General features: G+C 37.9%; 1 protein-coding gene across 10 annotated transcripts in view; it reads left to right on the plus strand.

Moving 5' to 3' along the window:
* LMBR1 (limb development membrane protein 1) overlaps window positions 1-18,847 on the plus strand; it is a 163,716-nt gene that overhangs the window by 68,387 nt on the left and 76,482 nt on the right. For all 10 annotated transcript variants that reach the window (XM_057549899.1, XM_057549889.1, XM_057549890.1 and 7 more), the window contains 4 exons: window positions 10,365-10,491; window positions 10,962-11,030; window positions 11,832-11,896; window positions 14,944-15,016. In XM_057549899.1, the coding sequence (XP_057405882.1) occupies window positions 10,365-10,491; window positions 10,962-11,030; window positions 11,832-11,896; window positions 14,944-15,016 (334 nt within the window). The remainder of the gene's footprint in view (window positions 1-10,364; window positions 10,492-10,961; window positions 11,031-11,831; window positions 11,897-14,943; window positions 15,017-18,847) is intronic.

Raw genomic sequence — 18,847 nt, forward strand, 5'->3', positions numbered from 1 at the left:
GATCACAGATCACCATAACAAATATAATAAAAATGAAAAAGTTTGAAATATTGTGAGAATTACCAAAATGTAACACAGACACACAAAGTGAGCAAATGCTGTTGGAAAAGTGGCACCGATAGACTTGTTCGATGCAGGGTTGCCACAAACCTTCAATTTGTAAAAAATGCAATTATCTGCAAAGTGCAAATTGCAGAAGTGCAAAGGGAAAGAAAGCGAGACATGTCTATACTTTCAGTATTTAAAAATAGAAAGGAAAAAAGGTGATTTATTTCTTGGTGATGGGCTCATATTAACCAAACTGATAAGAAAAACCAAAATGCCAAGTTGTTGATATTCAGTGGAAAACTATAAAATAATCACACATGCATGCACACCTACACACCCCAAGTAGCTGTTATTGAGAGCTGGAGGGGCTGTGGAAATGAGAGAGAGGGGCCCAACGCAGCTTTGGAGGGATTGGTCTGGGTTTAGAGCAGGCAGACAGCCTTAAGCTTTTTGTGTATGTTTCCTATTTTGTTCACTGTCATAAGGATAGCTCTTCTGTGGTATTTTGGAATTCCTAGTGCTTTTTGTGTAAATGTACTGTTTGCCACAAAAGCAATATGACACTATTACCTAAATTATCATGTGGAATTGCTTTTATATTAATATTCTACACTTTAGTATCTTGTACATTTTGCTATAGTCATGTAATAAATAATAACCCTAATGATTTTTCTTTTGTTGTGTCTGTATTGGAACTTGTTCCTGGGTGTTTTATGACAGGACTAGTAACGTATTGGCTACAGTGTTCTGTTACATTAAAGGACTGAGCGTTTGCTCAGCATGAGCTTGCTATTACGGAATTGAAAATTAATATCCTAGTAAAAGAAGCTTTTGTGTATTTTGATTTAGTTTCTTTGCTAAAATTATAGGTTGCCTTAAGTATGTTTTAAGCATTCTCCCCCCACCTCCTATTTCCACATCAGTTTGTCTTTTATGTCTTATTTCTGTCTTGTGGGGAGGGTAGAAAGCACAGGCTCCAGAAGCTGGCAGACCTGATTTAAAGAGAGTTCTGGCAGGCCTGGAACAGGGTGACCATAGACAGATTATTTAACTTTTTGGATGTGAGCTTTCTCATTTATAATAAATTTGCCTTTATTGTGAATATTCAGTGAGCACATATAAAGCAACTACGTAGTAGGAGCTTTGCAAATAGTTGCCATCTCTTTTTTTCCATCAAGTTTATAACTAAAGAATTATTAGAACAGAATTAGAATTAGAAAAGATCCTTACTGGCTAACCATTAAATTATTTTGATGTGATGAAGTGTACTGAGAAATGTTTTTTTCCCAAATTTAGAATTATGTTTAAACATTTTGATGTAAAGTCCCTGCAGTCTTTTTACAATTCAGTTCTTTCATTTACATGTTGGAAACTTGCTGTATTAATTCATTTACTTGCAATCTGGAGGATTTTGTTTGTTTACTATCATGAGAAATTTCTGCCCATAAATTTAAATATAGTGAACATCTTAGTTCAATGAACAGCAATGTTAGTGTTATTATTTTAACTTATTCTAAAATACTTTCCTTTTGTCAAGTTTTAATAACTTGAGAATCTTATAGTTTTAGTTTTTCTACTGTGTATGACTATTGAATAAATATGTATATATATATATATAATAAACTGCAGAAAATATTAATAACTAAAAAACAATTCACTATAGAGCTTAACAACACTTTCTATAAAGCTATTTTCTTTGACTTGGGACCAAAACTCTTTTTGTCTCTACTTTTAATGATTACTTTGGGAGCAAAGGGGGAAATGGTTGACACTCTCTAGGAATGCTTGTTTGTAGTTTTTTCATGGTTTAAAATAATTAATACCTGCCTTTATTTTCTGTTCTTTATTAGTGCTTCTATCGATCTTCTCCAGATGACTGCATGTATGTTTGGTGCAGTCTTGATGTCATGCTGAACAAACCTTATCTTAATGTTACTAAGAGACCCTTTTTGTTAAATGGAAACAATGGCTTGATATTTATTTTAAATGTTCTGTGAATGTAGAAATTTTTCCCAGGCTTTCCTGATGGGTGGAGACATAGTATATAAAGTGGTGTTTACATACCTTCCACGAGGTCAAGATGTCCATGCAAAATCTTGTTTAAATGTTCATCACCATAGAAACATATCAGTTTATCGTTAGAGCTTTTGTAAATGTATTGTAATTTTCACTTCATTGATGTTCAGTACAGAGCATTTACTGTGTAATTGACCAGCACCAAAATTTGGTGTTTAGCCTTCACTAGCTTATTTAATCTAATTTAAACTGTTAAAATATTGAGATAGTTGTAATTTCCAAAACAATACTGGTATGAAACTAATGTAATTAATTATATAGCTTACTTTTCTTAAAAACAAGATAATGTTTCCTTGACTGAAAGAAAGTACTTTATTCTGATGATGTTTTCTACTAATACGCTGAGTGCTTATTACACTATGATTTTAATAAAAGGGATGGAGTTTCTTTAAGGTAACAGATTTATGGTTTTTGGGAGGGGTTAAGACAAGTATTCATAAATACATTACGAAGTACATGAAATCCTGGTACTGTATGGCATAGTATAAGCATTCACAATTGTGTGAAAATTGTGAGCAAGTACAACTGTTGATGACAAGTAGTTCTTACAGTTCTGCGATCTTATATTCAGGAGACTTTTCTTAATTTTTAAGATGAGCAATGGGAACCTTCTTCCGCTCTGACAGTGTTTTGCCCCTTTGTTGTTTGCGGGGTATCTCGGTAAGTTACTCTGACATCTGGTACATCTTTCAGCTCAGTGTGTGCAAGAGTGGCGTTGATAGGGACCTTCCCCTTGGGGCTGCCTAGCTCCTGATTCTGACTCTGAATGGAAAAATGAGCAGTAGGCATATTTTTTTGCTTATATGCTGTCCTGCTGGTGATTAATGGTAGTGATAAAAGCTCTCACAATGCTTTTCATTACTTTGCAGACAGAACCACATACAAAAGTTCAAAAAGCTCACACTCTACATGCCACAAAGCCTGTACCCTTTAGGCTTTGTAATATTTTACTGATTTCAAGAAAGGTAGTGATAACAATTTGTATATTTTTGGCACTCATATGAGCCAGTCGATGCCAGATTAACAAATGAAGTTTCTGATTATTTATAATCCCTTCACCTCTCTTCTCTCTGTTCTAAAGTTGTTGAAGGTAAAAAACTCTGCCACATTGCATTTAATGAAAAGATTTGTTATATTTTTCTGTTGGTTTTGCTAAAGCTCATAAGTATGATATTTAATTGATTTCAAGTTGGGCTGATTTTGTCCCATTTAATCACAAAAAGGGAATAAAAATAACAAAAGGAAAACATAATTGTCCTAGCCTCCTAGTGGATTAAGTCAGTATAACAGTTATTTCTAACTACATCAGTTATCTTCAATATTTCATAAACAGGTATAATCATATTCCATAATTTTGATGGCTTGCTCTGTGGCAGCCTTTTCTATAATTCCTAATTTACTCTTCTTTAAATTTAGATTAATAACCGAAAATGAGCAGATTTCTTTTATGAGTTATTTGTTATCTTTCAAAAGAAATGTTGATCAATTTGAAATAAATTTTTGAAGAGTTCATATGCTTTGACTACAGAGGTTTATTTGTTTAAATGTTTCTTATTTGCTTAAGCATGTGAATGTACATTTTAGACATTTTTTTCTTGATATTATTCACATATTTATAATAGTAAAAGCATACTCTTGGAGTGATAATATTGATAGCTGTTTCCTTTTAGAAAGACTGTTCACATATACTTTTTAATCACATAAGAGATTTATTTGGGACTTAGTTTGTAAGTATATGTGGATAAATATGTTGCTATTTTAACTTCATTGTCACTTTCAGACTGGTTTATACTTAGGTTGCATTTTAAATGCTATCTATTTTTCTGAATGAGAGAATGTATTTTTTCTTTATGTAAATAGAATGGAGTAATTTTTAAACTTAGTAATAGATTTCTTCTCTTTGACATAAATTCTACTTGAAACACTAATCTATATAGCATGTTAAAAGAGGCTAATCTAGAGCTATAGCATGTTAAAAGAGGCTGTTACTTTAACCAGGCTGTTCAAAGAATTTTATGTCAAGGTTAAATTTAGGAAAATGACCAGAAAGTACTTGAGAGTACAGAGAGTGCTTATATCAGATTTTGTTAGAAACAGACTATTAGTAGTCTGCTCTGACCTATATGGTAACCATTAGCCATGTGTGGCTATATAAATTTAAAATAACTAAAATGCAGTAAAATTAAAAACCAGTTCTTCAGTCACAGTAGCTACATTCTAAGTACTCAATAAACACATATGGTTATTAGCTATGTTAATGGGTAGCACAGAATAGAGCATTTATATCATCACAGAAATATCCGTTGGACAGCACTGTTCTATGCTATTTAATCATAAATAATTTGTTCTTTTTTCATCTATAATTAGTTTGCGCAGTATCTAAACAGCAGAAAAAAGAGTAAGGCCCAACTTTAAGGACATACTTACGCAGCACCTCAGTTAGAGAATGGTGCTAATGAGGTTCAATTTTTTTTTTTAAATTTTTTAAATTTTAAATTAATTTTTATTGGAGTATAGTTGCTTTACAATGTTGTGTTAGTTTCTGCTGTACAGCAGAGTGAATCAGCTATACGTATACATGTATCCCCACTTTTTTGGATTTCCTTCCCATTTAGGTCACCACAGAGCATTGAGTAGAGTTCCCTGTGCTGTACAGTAGGTTCTCATTAGTTATCTATTTTGTACATAGTATCAATAGTGTATAAATGTCATTTCCAATCTCCCAATACATCCCACCCTCCCCTTGCCCCCTTGGTATCCATATGTTTGTTCTCTACGTCTGTGTCTCTTGCAAATAAGATCATCTACCATTTTTCTAGATTCCACATATATACGTTAATATACGATATTTGTTTTTCTCTTTCTGACTTACTTCACTCTGTATGACAGTCTCTAGGTCCATCCACGTCTCTGCAAATGACCCAGTTTTGTTCCTTTTTATGGCTGAGTACTATTCCATTGTATATATGTACCACATGAGATTTGATTTTTATTGTTTGTTGTTGCATTAATGCATCTGTTTCCCAGGTGCAGGCCTGTACCTCTGTTAGTAAGTTATGACTAAGAGTGGCATGATCAGATTTGCTTTTTGAGAAGATCACATTTCCATGCGATGTAGGCACCAGGTCAGGGAGAGACAAGAGTGTGGATGTAGGACTAATAGCTAGGAGGCTGGGGTGTTGTCCACCAGATAGACGTTATGGCAGTAGGAAGAGAGGTGGATGAACTTGAGTCGTAATTACATAGGAGAATCGAAAGGACTCGGTGTTCGACTGGACCAGGGTCCAGGGTGTGTGTATGTGTTTTGGGGAGAGGTGGGGTACAGCAGGAAAGGAGGTGACAAGGGTGTTTCCAGAGTGTCTGGCAAAACAACAAAGTGGATAATGATGCCATTTATTGAGGTATGGGACACTGAAGGAGGAGCAGGTCTAAGGGATAAAATGATGAATTTGATTTTAGAATTCAGTTTAAGGTTAGCTGTGAGATATCTAAGGCAAGGTGGCCATTGGGATGTATGGATCTTGGCCTCAGGGGTAATATTTGGACTAGAGGTATATATTTGAGAGTCGTTGGCCACGTGAGGAGGCAAGATCATCCAGGGAAGAAGAGAGAGTCTATCTGGTAGACCATCTTCATCAGAATTGACTGAGGAGCCACTTTGTACAGGTACTCAGGAACTGACAAGCCCCTTGGTAAATCTGTTCCACGCTGATGTTTGAGAAGCACTGATACAGCTTGTGAAAGGATGGACATCTAAGATTGTGCCATCGGAGAAAAGGGATCTGAGGTATTTTCCTTTACAGAATGAAAGAAATCGGAATGGCGAGAGAAACCAAGGGATAGGGGAAGGGAGCTGAGGGGACGTGCAGGCCACCCAGCTGTGTCTTACTAAGGGAGAGGTAAGGTCAGCTGTAGTTAAGAACGCAGGGCATGAGATTAGGGTCAAGGAGACTGGAACACATTTAAGAACCTTTGAGGGAGTTATTAGCCGGCGATCAGTGTAAGGATTGCCGGGAACATTGAAGGGCGCTTTGGAACGTAGTAGCCAACACTTCTCATGATTTTGTAGATTTCTTTAACAGTGCTGAGAATTTGGAGTGAGCTTCCAGGTGGAATTAAAGTGGCCTGGTGGAAGTTAAAAGGGCCAGGAATACTAGAGTATTATTGATACTGAATTATCATCAAAATATACTAGTTCACCGTGGGGTTTAGACAGTGAAAACAAGACAGATTGGAGGGATTGGGAAGATCAAGGGAGGAGAGATTATCATGATGAGGACATAGAGCTAGGTTAGAGCTGGGTTAGAGCTAGGTTGGAGGGCTGCAAGATCGGAGGAGACTAGGAGGCTGTGGGCCGAGGGGCAGCTTCACCGTGGGAGATCTCAGAGGTGGCCCTGAGAGATGATGGGGTCTGGTTAGCTGTGTGGGCGGCCGTAGTAGAACGCAGGTCAGGTTCATTATGAGCGTGTATGGTACTTAGGGTGGCAGGGGATGTGATGAGAAGCTCTTGTGAACTGGGTGCTCATATATCAAGAAAGATGGGATTGTTTCTTCTAGGTCTGTACATGGTGGGTGGCAAAGATGGGAAAGAGTGACAAGGTGGCATTAGAAGGTGGTATAAATTTAATTGAGAAAGACAAATGATATGCGAATTCCCAAGCCTTGGAGATTCCAAACACAAAGGCAGCAGTTTGAGTTATTACAGTTAATCCTTACTAGGTACCAGACATTGAGCTCGGCACGTTGCAGTATTAGCTCATTTGGTTCTGATAACAACCCACGGAGTAGGGGTGTCATTAATAAACTCGTTCTACAAAGGAGGAAACTGAGGCACAGTGTGCTTTAGGCATTTGCCCAGGGTTACACAGTTGGTCAGTGACGGAGACAGGATTTGAGCCCAAGTGGTCTGCTGGTAGAGTTGGGGCTCTTAACGAGCTTATTATACTGTCTATCTCATAAACCGAACTTGGATATTTTTAAAAAGTTATTCTTATGGGTGCCAAACTCTTGGATGTTTATTATTGTAAGAAAAAAATTGAAAATTAGAACAACATTAGTTTGTTCTCCTATTTCTTAAAGTCATATACATCCACTCTAAAAAATTTGGAAAATACAACAAGGCACCAAGTATACAAGAAAAATAGTTCCCCGTAACCGTAGTCCTAGATAGGACAGTTCCTTTCAATTGGCCTTGCAAGGCTTGCTGTACATCGTCACAATAAGACCCCTTCCTGCTTCTGCTCAGGGAGAGGGAGCGTAGCCAGACTGCCAGTGGGTTGTCTCACTCCCCTTCACAGCTCAGACCCCAGACACTTGCCAGCTGCCAGGTCATGGGGGCCCTTACTTCTCCTGCCTGCCTACGGCCTGGGTGAGAGGATTCACGGCTCGATCCTGGGGGTCTTCTTGTAGCCCTGAACCCAACCTGTGTGGGCCCTTGTTTGTTCTTACCTAGAAAGCCGTGTGAGCTTTCCATTCTTGTTGCCCAAAGCTTTCCAGAACTGCAGAGGTCTGAGATTTTATGGTACTTGCAAGCTGACAGGTTAGTTTGCCAGACTCGCAGACTCTGGTTGTAGACACAGACTCCTGGGTCAGAGGCTTCATTTCTCAGCGTGCAGGCACAGGAGCCTCCTGTTCCTGTCAGTTCCCCAGGACCCCGAGCCCCATGGGGGTGATGCGGCCCAGGTGGGAGCTGTCCCCACAGTGGGCTCGTGTCATGGCTGAGGAGCCCTGCATTTAGGGAACCCGCATTATTTGTAATGGGGTGCAAGCAAGCCTGCCTGCCCTGTGCTCTGCGGGGGGACCTTCTGTTTCACACTGTACGGTAAGCAGACCTGCCTCTACTGCAGAGACACCATCTCTGTCTTCCAAGGCTGTTTGCTGTACAGAAGTCTTTGAAAAGACAGTCCAGAATGCGGACTGCCCCTGCCTGTGCTTGTGAGATGCACGGAAGTGGGAGAGACCCACGGAGCACTGCCTTCTAACACAGAGAGACAGATCTGATGAAAAACAAATTTAGCTGCGAAGAAATACTCCTTACCAAGATATCAGGGGATGTGTGTAAGTCTTACTGGTGATTGGTTCCCCAAACTTATTATCATTATAACACTTAAACTTATTGTTACATTGTAATTGCTTAGTATAATAATTATAACATGTATTATTAAAATGCCCTTTTTTTGGACGTCAGGTCTCAAACAGTTCCAAGTAGCACTACTGTTTAGCTCGTACATCATAACACTTAAGACACGTGTTACATGTTTTGAGAGCTTTGATGTTCCCATCGGCTGGTCAGAGGCATGCAGGATTCGGGCTCCAGTCAGAGGCAGGAAAAGACAAAGCTGAGGGGGTGTAACACATGCACTCCAGAGCTTACTCTTTTTATCTGTTTTATTTATAGACTTTCCAGATAATATTTAATGTGTGATTAAAAGGTTCTTGCTTAGAAAGAGAGGAAGAGAGAAAAAAATCAGTGCTAAAAGGTAGTGGTCATGTTTTGGTATCCTAATGGTTTGAATGTGTTAAGTGTAGGTTCAGAGAGTTCTTCAGTAAGTAGGAGTGTATTTTTTAGTAGTGCATTTTGTGACTGTTCCTGTTTCATCTCACTTGAGTAATAGCTACTATGAGATCTAATGTGTTAAATAAAATACAGGTCGTCATCACTCTGGTTTACCAGCCTCCCTTGCTATGAGTGTGTAAGGTGCCCTGACTCTTCCATTTGAAGACACATTTTAACCTGTCAGGGGCAGTCCTGGTAAGGCTGGACTAGGAAGAAAAGACCGCTTCAACTCTGAGTCATCATTTAGGGCTGGGAACACTTTGGCCGTGGCTTTAGGACATTTCCTTTCCTATTGAATTTGAGGAACTGGGGTGCTATGATTTAAGTGCAACCTGTTGCTGTAATTCAGAAATTAGAAAATAATATTTAGGGCAAAATTGAAATAAGTCTATGTTTTAGATTTTTATTTATAGTTCATATCTTTAAACTATTTTTAATATGGAAGGAAAGATTATATGACTTACTGAGAAACATGGATATAGTTATAATTTTGTTGTGTTAGATGTTGTAAATTAGTGCATTACAGTATAAAATATCAACATGAATCTTTACATTTAGGTACAGGTTCAATCATTTGATGACTTTCTAAGAATATGAGAAAGTTTTATTTTTTGTTTTTGCCTTGTCCCGTAGGTTTTGAGTTTATAAGTCTGGCCTGTCGTTTGGCCCTGAGGTCAGAATTTGTTTTATATTTAAAACAAAATTGTGCATGATGATTCTTTATTATATTCCAGCCTCGTGGATTTAATGAAATTTCTATCTAATGTGGAGAAAGGGATGATATTTAATTGATATAAATACTGTCCATTTCCACGGTTTCTAAGGCTGGATTACCACGAGGAGTTCTTCGTCTGGACACTAGAGGGCTCTGGAGGCTGTGGGGAGCTAACAGAACCCCTGTGTTCTCTAGTAGATGGTGCTTTGTGCTTTCACCAAGTTGGGTGTTCACGGAACTGTTTGGCAGTATGCCTTAATTAGCCTTATATTCCCTTGATTAGAATCACAGATAAAAATTTGTTAATCTACTTTCTTGGTGGAAAGTGTTAGGAAAGTAATTAATTGTTTAAAATGGTTCTGCAAAATGTTTTTATGAAGAATTGTTTTGGTACTTTCCTCAAAGCTTAATGGTGTTTTACATAATTTTGAAAAGTCAGCCTAGGGCTTCCCTGGTGGCGCAGTGGTTGAGAATCTGCCTGCTAATGCAGGGGACACGGGTTCGAGCCCTGGTCTGGGAAGATCCCACATGCCACGGAGCAGCTGGGCCCGTGAGCCACAATTGCTGAGCCTGCGCGTCTGGAGCCTGTGCCCCGCAACGGGAGGGGCCGCGATGGAGAAAGGCCCGCGCACCGCGATGAAGAGCGGTCCCCGCACCGCGATGAAGAGTGGCCCCCGCTTGCCGCAACTGGAGAAAGCCCTCGCACGAACCGAAGACCCAATACAGACAAAAATAAATAAATTAATTAATTAAAAAGAAAATCCTTAAAAAAAAAAAAAAAAAACTTAAAAAAAAAAAAAAAGTCAGCCTAAACGTTACAAACAGTAAACATTTAGTGTTTTTTGTCCTGCTAATAAATGTAAATTTCCTTTCCTTTCAAAGAATTTTTATGCTTTCATATAGACAGAAACCTAATTGTTCATGTGATGAAATAAAATATTAAAATTATATCTTTATTATATTTTTCAGGGAATCCGAGCCCGAATTTTAGAAACTCTGGTCATGCTTATTCTTCTGGCCTTGCTTATTCTTGGGATAGTGTGGGTAGCCTCGGCACTCATTGACAATGACGCTGCGAGTATGGAATCTTTATATGGTACGGATTGACTTGTTTAAACCAGTTTCTCTAGTGGAGACTACAGTTTGGAATATAATTACACATTCACTTTTTAAAACATTTTAATAGTTCTTTGTATAGTTAATCCTTGTTGTTAATTTACAAAATTAAAAAGTCTTTCGACATGTTTAAGGAAAGAAATGAATGTTTGTGTGTTTCTTGTATGTAGAATGAGCAAGCAGCTTTTCAGATTTTTTTTTCCTTTGCTTAATTGGTTTCTGTTCTTAAAATTCCATGGAGGCTCATTTTCTCCCTCCAAACAGGTTTTGCAAAAGGGTTATTTCCTGTTCTTCTGTTTTAGATCTTTTTATTGTACAATTTAGAAATTATATGGTTCAGTAGACTCAAATAGGCAATTATGATGTTTACTATACATTAATTTATTGTCAGTCTATATATCAATGTATGGTATTTTGGATGCACTAAAAGATATTTACATTTTTTAATAGATCTCTGGGAGTTCTACCTACCTTATTTATATTCCTGTATATCATTGATGGGATGTTTGTTACTTCTCTGTAAGTATTTTTCTGACATAATATTGATAATAAAGTAGAGTTGTTCTGTGTTCTAGAAAATTACAGACAAGTTTCCCGATGAGATTCCTTAACAGCTTGGAGATATTTTTAAAAGTTGGCCCTTAACTTTTTCTGTATATTCAAGATAAATTTTGATAAACTGAAACCTTGAAATTATACTTTTGTTTTTCTCTAAAGAAAGCCTCTTGCACAGAGTTGGAAAGAGAGAGGGAGGGGGAGAGAGTCAGACATGCACGTGCCTCCCCCCCCATCACAACACTAGCTTCTACTTTTGAATGGTAATGGTGGAATTCTGTACGATGAATTGGCAGTCTTTTTTTCACAACTTGTTTTGTTTTACTTAAGGCATCACAACATATCTCAGAGATGTTATAAGCAGATAAAAATAGGTAAAAGGATGTAAGGTTATAGTTGTCACTTTCGGATATTCTTGTCTGATACTCGATTCAGTTAGTACTTGAAATTTAGTCTGTTCTCTGGTTGGTTTTCTTTAATTTCTTTTAAGTGAAAATACTTATTATTATTCAGCTGCTAGAATCTGGCATATCCTACGCCTCCTTTAGTCTTCATGAATCTTTCCTTAAGTATAAGAATGCCCGTCGTCTGCGCACGAACCCCTAGAGCTTCTCTAATGGTGACATTGAGGAGCCCTGTGACAAAACACTGCGAGAACCTAGATTGGAAACAAGCATTTTCCTACAACAGGAGTCTTTGAGTTTGCTTTATTTGGGGCTGGCAGTTTCTCTCCTAACTCTGAAGTGAGCTCTCTCTGTTCTGCAGTGTGCACTCCAGTTGGCCTCTCCCGCATGTTCACAGTCATGGGGCAGCTGTTGGTGAAGCCAACAGTGAGTATGATGTTGTAAACCATTTTGTTTGTTAAATAGACATTTTTACATTTGAACATCTTTTAGGTTCTAAACTAGCATTCAGAAACAGAAGAATATTTTTACGTGTTTATAACCCAAATTGTTATTGTTTTTGTTTTAATCTTTTTCATCTTTGGAAACCAAATTTGCTTTTGCTCTTAAAATACTAACTATAGGCACTCAGCTAGGAATTCTTCTAGCAAATTTGAAGACAAAATGTACAGATATTTACAGGTATTTTAGGAGTCCATTATCTTCTATCAAATGGTAACTTTTGTGTTTCAAAGTTTACTATATATATTCTTTGACTTACAAAGCAGTTATTTTCTGAAAATTTGTCTGCATATTATATCTTGATTAATTGAATTATACTTTTTCCTTTAATCTCAGAAATGCTGTATATTCATTTAAAAATAATTTTCAGTTGGTAGTAGTTTTGATGATTTGTCCCTAAGTTACTTGGGCCTCTAGCTATTTTGTCAAATATTTAATAAAATGACAATAATTCTTACCTGTATCTAGGGAATTGTCACATTGTTTTCATGGATCCTCATTGCCTACAAGCTCAAGTCTAAGCTATTCACATGATACAAGGCCTTTCACAGCTGTCCCCCGCTGAATTTGCCTGTAGCTGCCCCTGCCCCCATTGCTTCCCTGGTGACTCTGTTTCTAGCCAGTCTCACAGCTGACTTGCTGTGCCCAGAGCAGCCTGGATTCTTCCCCTTCCCAGGCATGTCGAAGGTCTTTCTCTCGTTTCTGCCTCTTACCTGCTTCAGCCACCTGACAGCCTCCTGAAGTCCTGGCTCTGAGACCAGCTGTATTTACTACCTGTCTTTGACCCTTGCCTCACTTCTTCTTTAAGCTAAAATAATCAAGCTCCTTCCTCTGCATTTCTCATATTCCCCTTTATATTTCACTAGTAGTATTTATGAAATTATTATGGTTATATGTTTTTCTTCCCTATCAGCATAATTCATCAAGGGAAAAAACTGAGAGAATATCATAGTAGACATTCTTTTAGTAAATGCTTGCTTAATTTTGAAAGTTTTTTAATAAATAATCTTTGTATTTTTAAAAAATAAAAATGGATTTTTAACCTGCTACATAAATGTACACACACTCAAATACAATACATGTTCTATTAAATCTTGAAATTTACTTCCCTCTTAAAGAGGTTTTGTGACATTGCATTCATTTAGTTTCTTCCTAGTTCTCTGGATTTTTTGTTGTTGTTGTTGTTGTTTTGTTTGTTTTTTTGGTCTCTCTCTCCATTTCCACTTTCTTCCCCCTAAAATAGGCAAATGTTGAAAGTTCTGTCCTTGGTCTAAAGGTGCTCTGCTCTGTTTTCCTGAGCACCTCTGCCACTTCCATATCACTTCTAAATGTCTAATTCTAGTGAGAAAAAGATAGTGAATACAAACTACAGTATATCTTAAGTGCTATAATTGAAGACCCTATGGAGCTGAAAACTCAACAGATACAAAATCAAACTACTTACTTATCCAACCTCCCCAAGCTTATTTTCTCCCAAACTTGTCTATTATTAGTAACATCTTCAAACTTTTTAATGTTTGCCTCTTTTCTTGTTCCTAACATCCAATAATAATGGTTATTTATTCAGTAATTAAGTATATGCTGTATGCTTGCACTAAGTACTTTATTTACTTAATAATTTCATTTAATCCTGATGACAAACCCATAAGTTAGGTGATGGCGTTCTTATTTTATGGTTGAATTATCTGTGGTTCAGGGAGATCAAGTAGCTTATACAAGATCACAGATCTGAGAGGATGAGGCAGGATTTGAACCTGGAGGCTCTTTTCAGAGCCTGGGCTCTGGACCACTCCTTGTTTTGCCATAAGCTCCAGAGTCATCGAGCAACTTTATTGCTAAGTGTACTTTGTACCTCTCCACCTGTATGTTTTGCTTGTCATTTCCTCTGAGCAAAATGCCTTTCCTCCTTTTGGTAAATGAAGCTATTGGGTAAGATGCTACTACCATCAAAACCATTTGCCAAGACTTCTTTCTTCCCAAATAGCAGCTGGGAATCTTTCTTCCTCTGAACTTTTGTTAACATTTTATTTTAGCTTCAGTTATGACATTACTTTCAATTCTATAATTTTTTTTTCTTTTTGACTTTTCATATCTCTCCTGGACACTAGAATATAAGCTGTTTGAGGTCAAGGACTAAGTCTGATCCATATTTAGGTCCCCATCAGCCCAGAGTGGCTAAGAGCACAGGCTTTGAAGACAGATAACTTTTCTTTGCCAAACCTTTGTTTCTTGGCATATTACAAGATGCAGCGAGAGCAGTCTGTTTTTCATAGGGTTGCTGTAGAATCAAGGGGATGAAGCACACCAACCCTTACACAGAGCAGATAATATCCCATATAATTGGTTACTGATTAGTGGGGTTTTTTGGTGGTTGTTTTTACTAGTGCTGTATACTGTGGTAGTGAGTGGTGTGTATGTTAGCACACTATTTTTCTAGGGTTCTGTCTATAGGAAGGTTTTCATAATACCAGTGTTTAATATTTGTGGAAATTTTTTAGTATATAATGATGATGTAAATGGAAAGTATTGATGGTAGTGATTTAGTTTATGGATTTCTTGTTTTACACATGATGCAGGTTAATGTAGATGAGAAAGCAGTGTTGGACTGGGTGATCTATTCCTCTGGCTCTATAATATTGGCTTGGGCGTAGAGATACTACTGCATGTAGCTTTCTGGATGTTTAGAATTCATACATTTGTGTGCCACTGAGAGAGTTGCAGAGTTCTTTAATTCTTTAAACTGAAAAAAATCAATTTAAATGTATGTAGAGTTTGTGATAATCAGCTTTTGATGTGCTTAGTTAATATACTAAGAATTTCTACTTAATTTGCCAGTAGAATAGTTTGAGCATTTTTAATTTAGATTCCTAGTAATTTGAATGGTTATCTAAATTATAGGCCAAATAGCCTAAATATTCTTGTAAGCACTACTTACGTAATGTATTATTCAATAGTTTGATGTTTAAATTTAGATTCTTGAGGACCTGGATGAACAAATTTATATTATTACTCTAGAGGAAGAAGCACTTCAGCGACGACTAAATGGTATGTATTTATTACATATTTAGACCAGAATAAACGATTATTTAATTCAAAAAAGACAGATAATTGAGGGGAAAAATACAAGCCTCTCAGGACCTTGTGCTGTTGCCTGAGGCCAAGATGTCAGAGAAACACGTGAACTTCCCAGGTGAGAAGAGGCTTACTGAGGAGTCGCAGCACTTTGGTCAGGGTCGCATCTCTCCCTAACCGATATCAGCTGTAACCAGCAGGGTCAGTTCAGTGCTGAGACACTGGCCACTAAGGTATATCCCTCTTCTACCAGATCCTAACGTATTGGAAGCTTTTTGACTTGTAGTTGCTGAGGTTCTGCAGATTTGCATGTTGTCTTAGTGACTGTAGTATCCCTACCTCATGTCTCTCCTGTTGAAATCTCTAATGCATGGTAAAAAGCAGTGTTTCTCTGACACTAAGGGGCCAGATTAGACTCTGTTGTACTTAGGAACTCTGTTGTCATTTGGGGATGCTGTTCATTGTTAGCTGATAACAATGTAAGCATGTCAAAGATGTTAAAATTTAATTTTTAATTACTGATCATTTTTGTCTTCAAATGATGAACCAATGAAGAAAAGAGTAATGACAGTTTAACAGAGAAATGACATAGTAAAATTTTCTTTGTTTTACTCAAATGAAATTCACCCTGCACTCTTTTCTCCTACAAAGTTTTTTTTAAATGTTGAAAACCTAACCACCAAGATCAGATTATTAATAGCTAACCATAATTCAAGAGTAGGTATAAAATGGAAGGTTACTTTAACTGTGAAATACTGAGAAATGGGAAGGAAAATACCTATTTTCTTCAGTTACAAATAGTGAATTTAAATCATCAACCCAAAAGTGTTGATAACATTTAGAGCTTTATTCTTAGATCAAAGAATTTCAGATTGTATCTATTCTAGAGAATTCTTGTCAGTAATAATTACATGCTTTGATACTGATAACTTTTAGACTGGAACTACAGGTATCTTTTATTCTTCTAACTTTATTAAAGCTACTTTAATATATAAGCCTATTTAATTTAAAAATTATAACTTTAATCAATACTGTCAGCTTTATCATATTTCATTAAAGTAGTTAATATTATAATGAATTTATCTTAGGTAATCATGCTGCTGTGTAATAAAACATGCCTGAATCATAAAGAATACATGTCCAGCTGCCTCCTGCAGTGTGTGGGGCTTATGTGTCAGCCTAGAAATATACTAGTTCTGCCTTACAGCTCAGGAGGCTAAGATCTAGGGAGGATAAAACACACTGCTCTGTGAATTAAAGAATTTGAATTAAGTCTAATCAAAGCAAACTTCCACATATAGCCTTTTCTCACTTTGTCCTTCAGCAATGGGGAAAAAAAAGTCCCTCCAGAATCTTTCTAGATCCTTGGCTCCTCACATCAAAAGTGGTTCGTTATATCTAAAGAAACTGAAAAGGAGGACTTCCCTGCTGGCACAGTGGTTAAGAATCCGCCTGCCAGTGCAGAGGATACGGGTTCAAGCCCTGGTCTGGGAAGATCCCACATGACGTGGAGCAACTAAGCCCGTGCGCCACAACTACTGAGCCTGAGCTCTAGAGCCTGTGAGCCACAACTACTGAGCCCGTGTGCCACAACCACTGAGCCCATTCGCGTAGAGCCTGTGCTCCGCAACAAGAGAAGCCACTGCAATGAGACGCCCGAGCACCGCAAAGAAGAGTAGCCCCCGCTCGCTGCAACTAGAGAAAGCCTGTGCACAGCAACGAAGACCCAACACAGCCATAAATAAATAAATAAATAAATATTTTAAAAATAAATAAATTTATTAAAAGAAAAGAAATTGAAAAGGAAATACTTGCCAGAAGTTTAAGGTATTATATGATGAGGCAAAGCCAAAATAAACAAAACTCTCCAGCTAGCACAAAAATGTTATAGTTTGTAGGGGATTAGGATGGTATGATAGCTAATGCTAAGGGTAATTTTATTTTCTGCCGTTTTGGGAAGCCATGCACTACTTCTGACTGCTCTGTTGGTAGGTTGTCATTAAAATCTTTCCAGTGAGACTCTTTGTTGGGATAAATGCTATAGTTTTGCTGTTTGCTGTTGGTTAGCACTATGGACTGTTTCAGGTAGAAAATAATAGGCTTGTAACATAAAGCGTTCTATGGCAAAATGGACATTTTGACTAACATAGACTAAGAATTGTGAGCTTCAGTAAAGTATATTTATCAGTATGTGCAGAGGAAAAAACCAAGATGGAACAAAACTGTATTTTATGATTTGCTATTTTTTAAGAAAATATAGATCATGGGAGGTTAGTAATGGAAATCACCCCATGGATTTTATTTTATTTTTTAAAAATTTATTTATTTTTGGCCGCATTAGGTCTTCATTGCTGCGCGTGGGCTTTCTCTAGTTGCGGTGAGTGGGGGCTACTCTTCCTTGCAGTGCGTGTGCTTCGTTGCGGTGGCTTCTCTTGTTGCAGAGCACGAGCTTCAGTAGTTGCAGCACACGGGCTTCAGTAGTTGTGGCACATGGTCTCTAGAGCGCAGGCTCAGTAGTTGTGGCGCACGGGCTTAGTTGCTCCGCGGCATGTGGGATCTTCCCGGACCAGGACTCAAACCCGTATCCCCTGCACTGGCAGGCGGATTCTTAACCACTGTGCCACCAGGGAAGCCCCCCAGGGATTTTATTTAATCTAGTACTATGTCAAGTGTATTTTGTTGTAACAGTTATTTTATATTTTAAATTATTTTTAAAAAGTGAAGTTTTAACTTTTTTACTCTGGGCTATTAAAAAGAATTGCAGGATAGAGTAAAAGATTTTTAAAAATACAGATTACAGCGGTGATTCACCCCAGAATTTGTGGTGGTGTTTGCTAAGGGCACATTGAGTGTGCTTTCTTGGTTTGCATGGGCTGTGACGCGCATCGCATGAATCTTGAATCTTGGGAACATCTGCGTGGTTTGCTCTGATCCCAGCTTTACAGTTATCTGGAAAAAACATGATACTTAATATCAAGAGGTGCTTTACTGTGGGACTAACACTATTTTTTTCTGGAAGATAAGATGACTTGTTGTGGTAGTTATTATATTCCTGGAGTTGTGTTTTCATGCCTGGTGTTTAAGTTATCAGTGTAGCTTTAGGATGGGCTGCCTGCCTGTGACTTCTCCATTGCTTCTCACTGACACTTGATGGTGCTAGAGGTTTTGTTCTTGTTAATATTATTGGTATTTCATAAAATACAGTAATAAAATAAAGCTAACAGGTATACTGTTATAAAGAAGCCATCCTGTTACCAGTCTGCTCCACTCTTTCTCCTCCCTTTTCTGTTTACTGCACATCTTCTTCTAAGCACCAGACATTGTGCAGGTGAATTTAGAACCTGAGTCTCAAGATCATGGACTAGTTAACTGAAGAACAGGAAAAGAAACGGTGAGACTCTGTGAAGGTTGTGTCCAGCGCTGAAAGACTTGGAAAGAAATGGAGGGGACTTGTATGTGATCCTGGAGCAGGAGGGAGCCCGAGCGCCACGCCATCTGGCTAAGCCCCCTTCCCTCACGTCCACCTACCCTGGCAAGAGTAAAGTGATGTCCCCAGAGCTCGTGCGGCTCTGACAAGACTCCTGTGCCTTCCCGCCCTCGGCACTTGGGACCCGCAGGGATAATGGGTGCGTTTTGCTCTTTGCCCCTTTCTGATGGCTGGCATGAGGAGCCTGGGATTTCCAGTTCTTTGCATCTCAGACTCTGTGTTCCCCATGTCTCTTTTTGTCCCATTTCTGCCCCAATTTCCCACTGTCCCCTAGCTCGTGAAACTTTCTGCTTTAGCGCTTGGAGCTGAGCGCTGAC

The sequence above is a fragment of the Balaenoptera acutorostrata genome, chromosome 7, assembly GCF_949987535.1.
Source record: "Balaenoptera acutorostrata chromosome 7, mBalAcu1.1, whole genome shotgun sequence".
Classification (NCBI taxonomy): Eukaryota; Metazoa; Chordata; class Mammalia; order Artiodactyla; family Balaenopteridae; genus Balaenoptera; species Balaenoptera acutorostrata.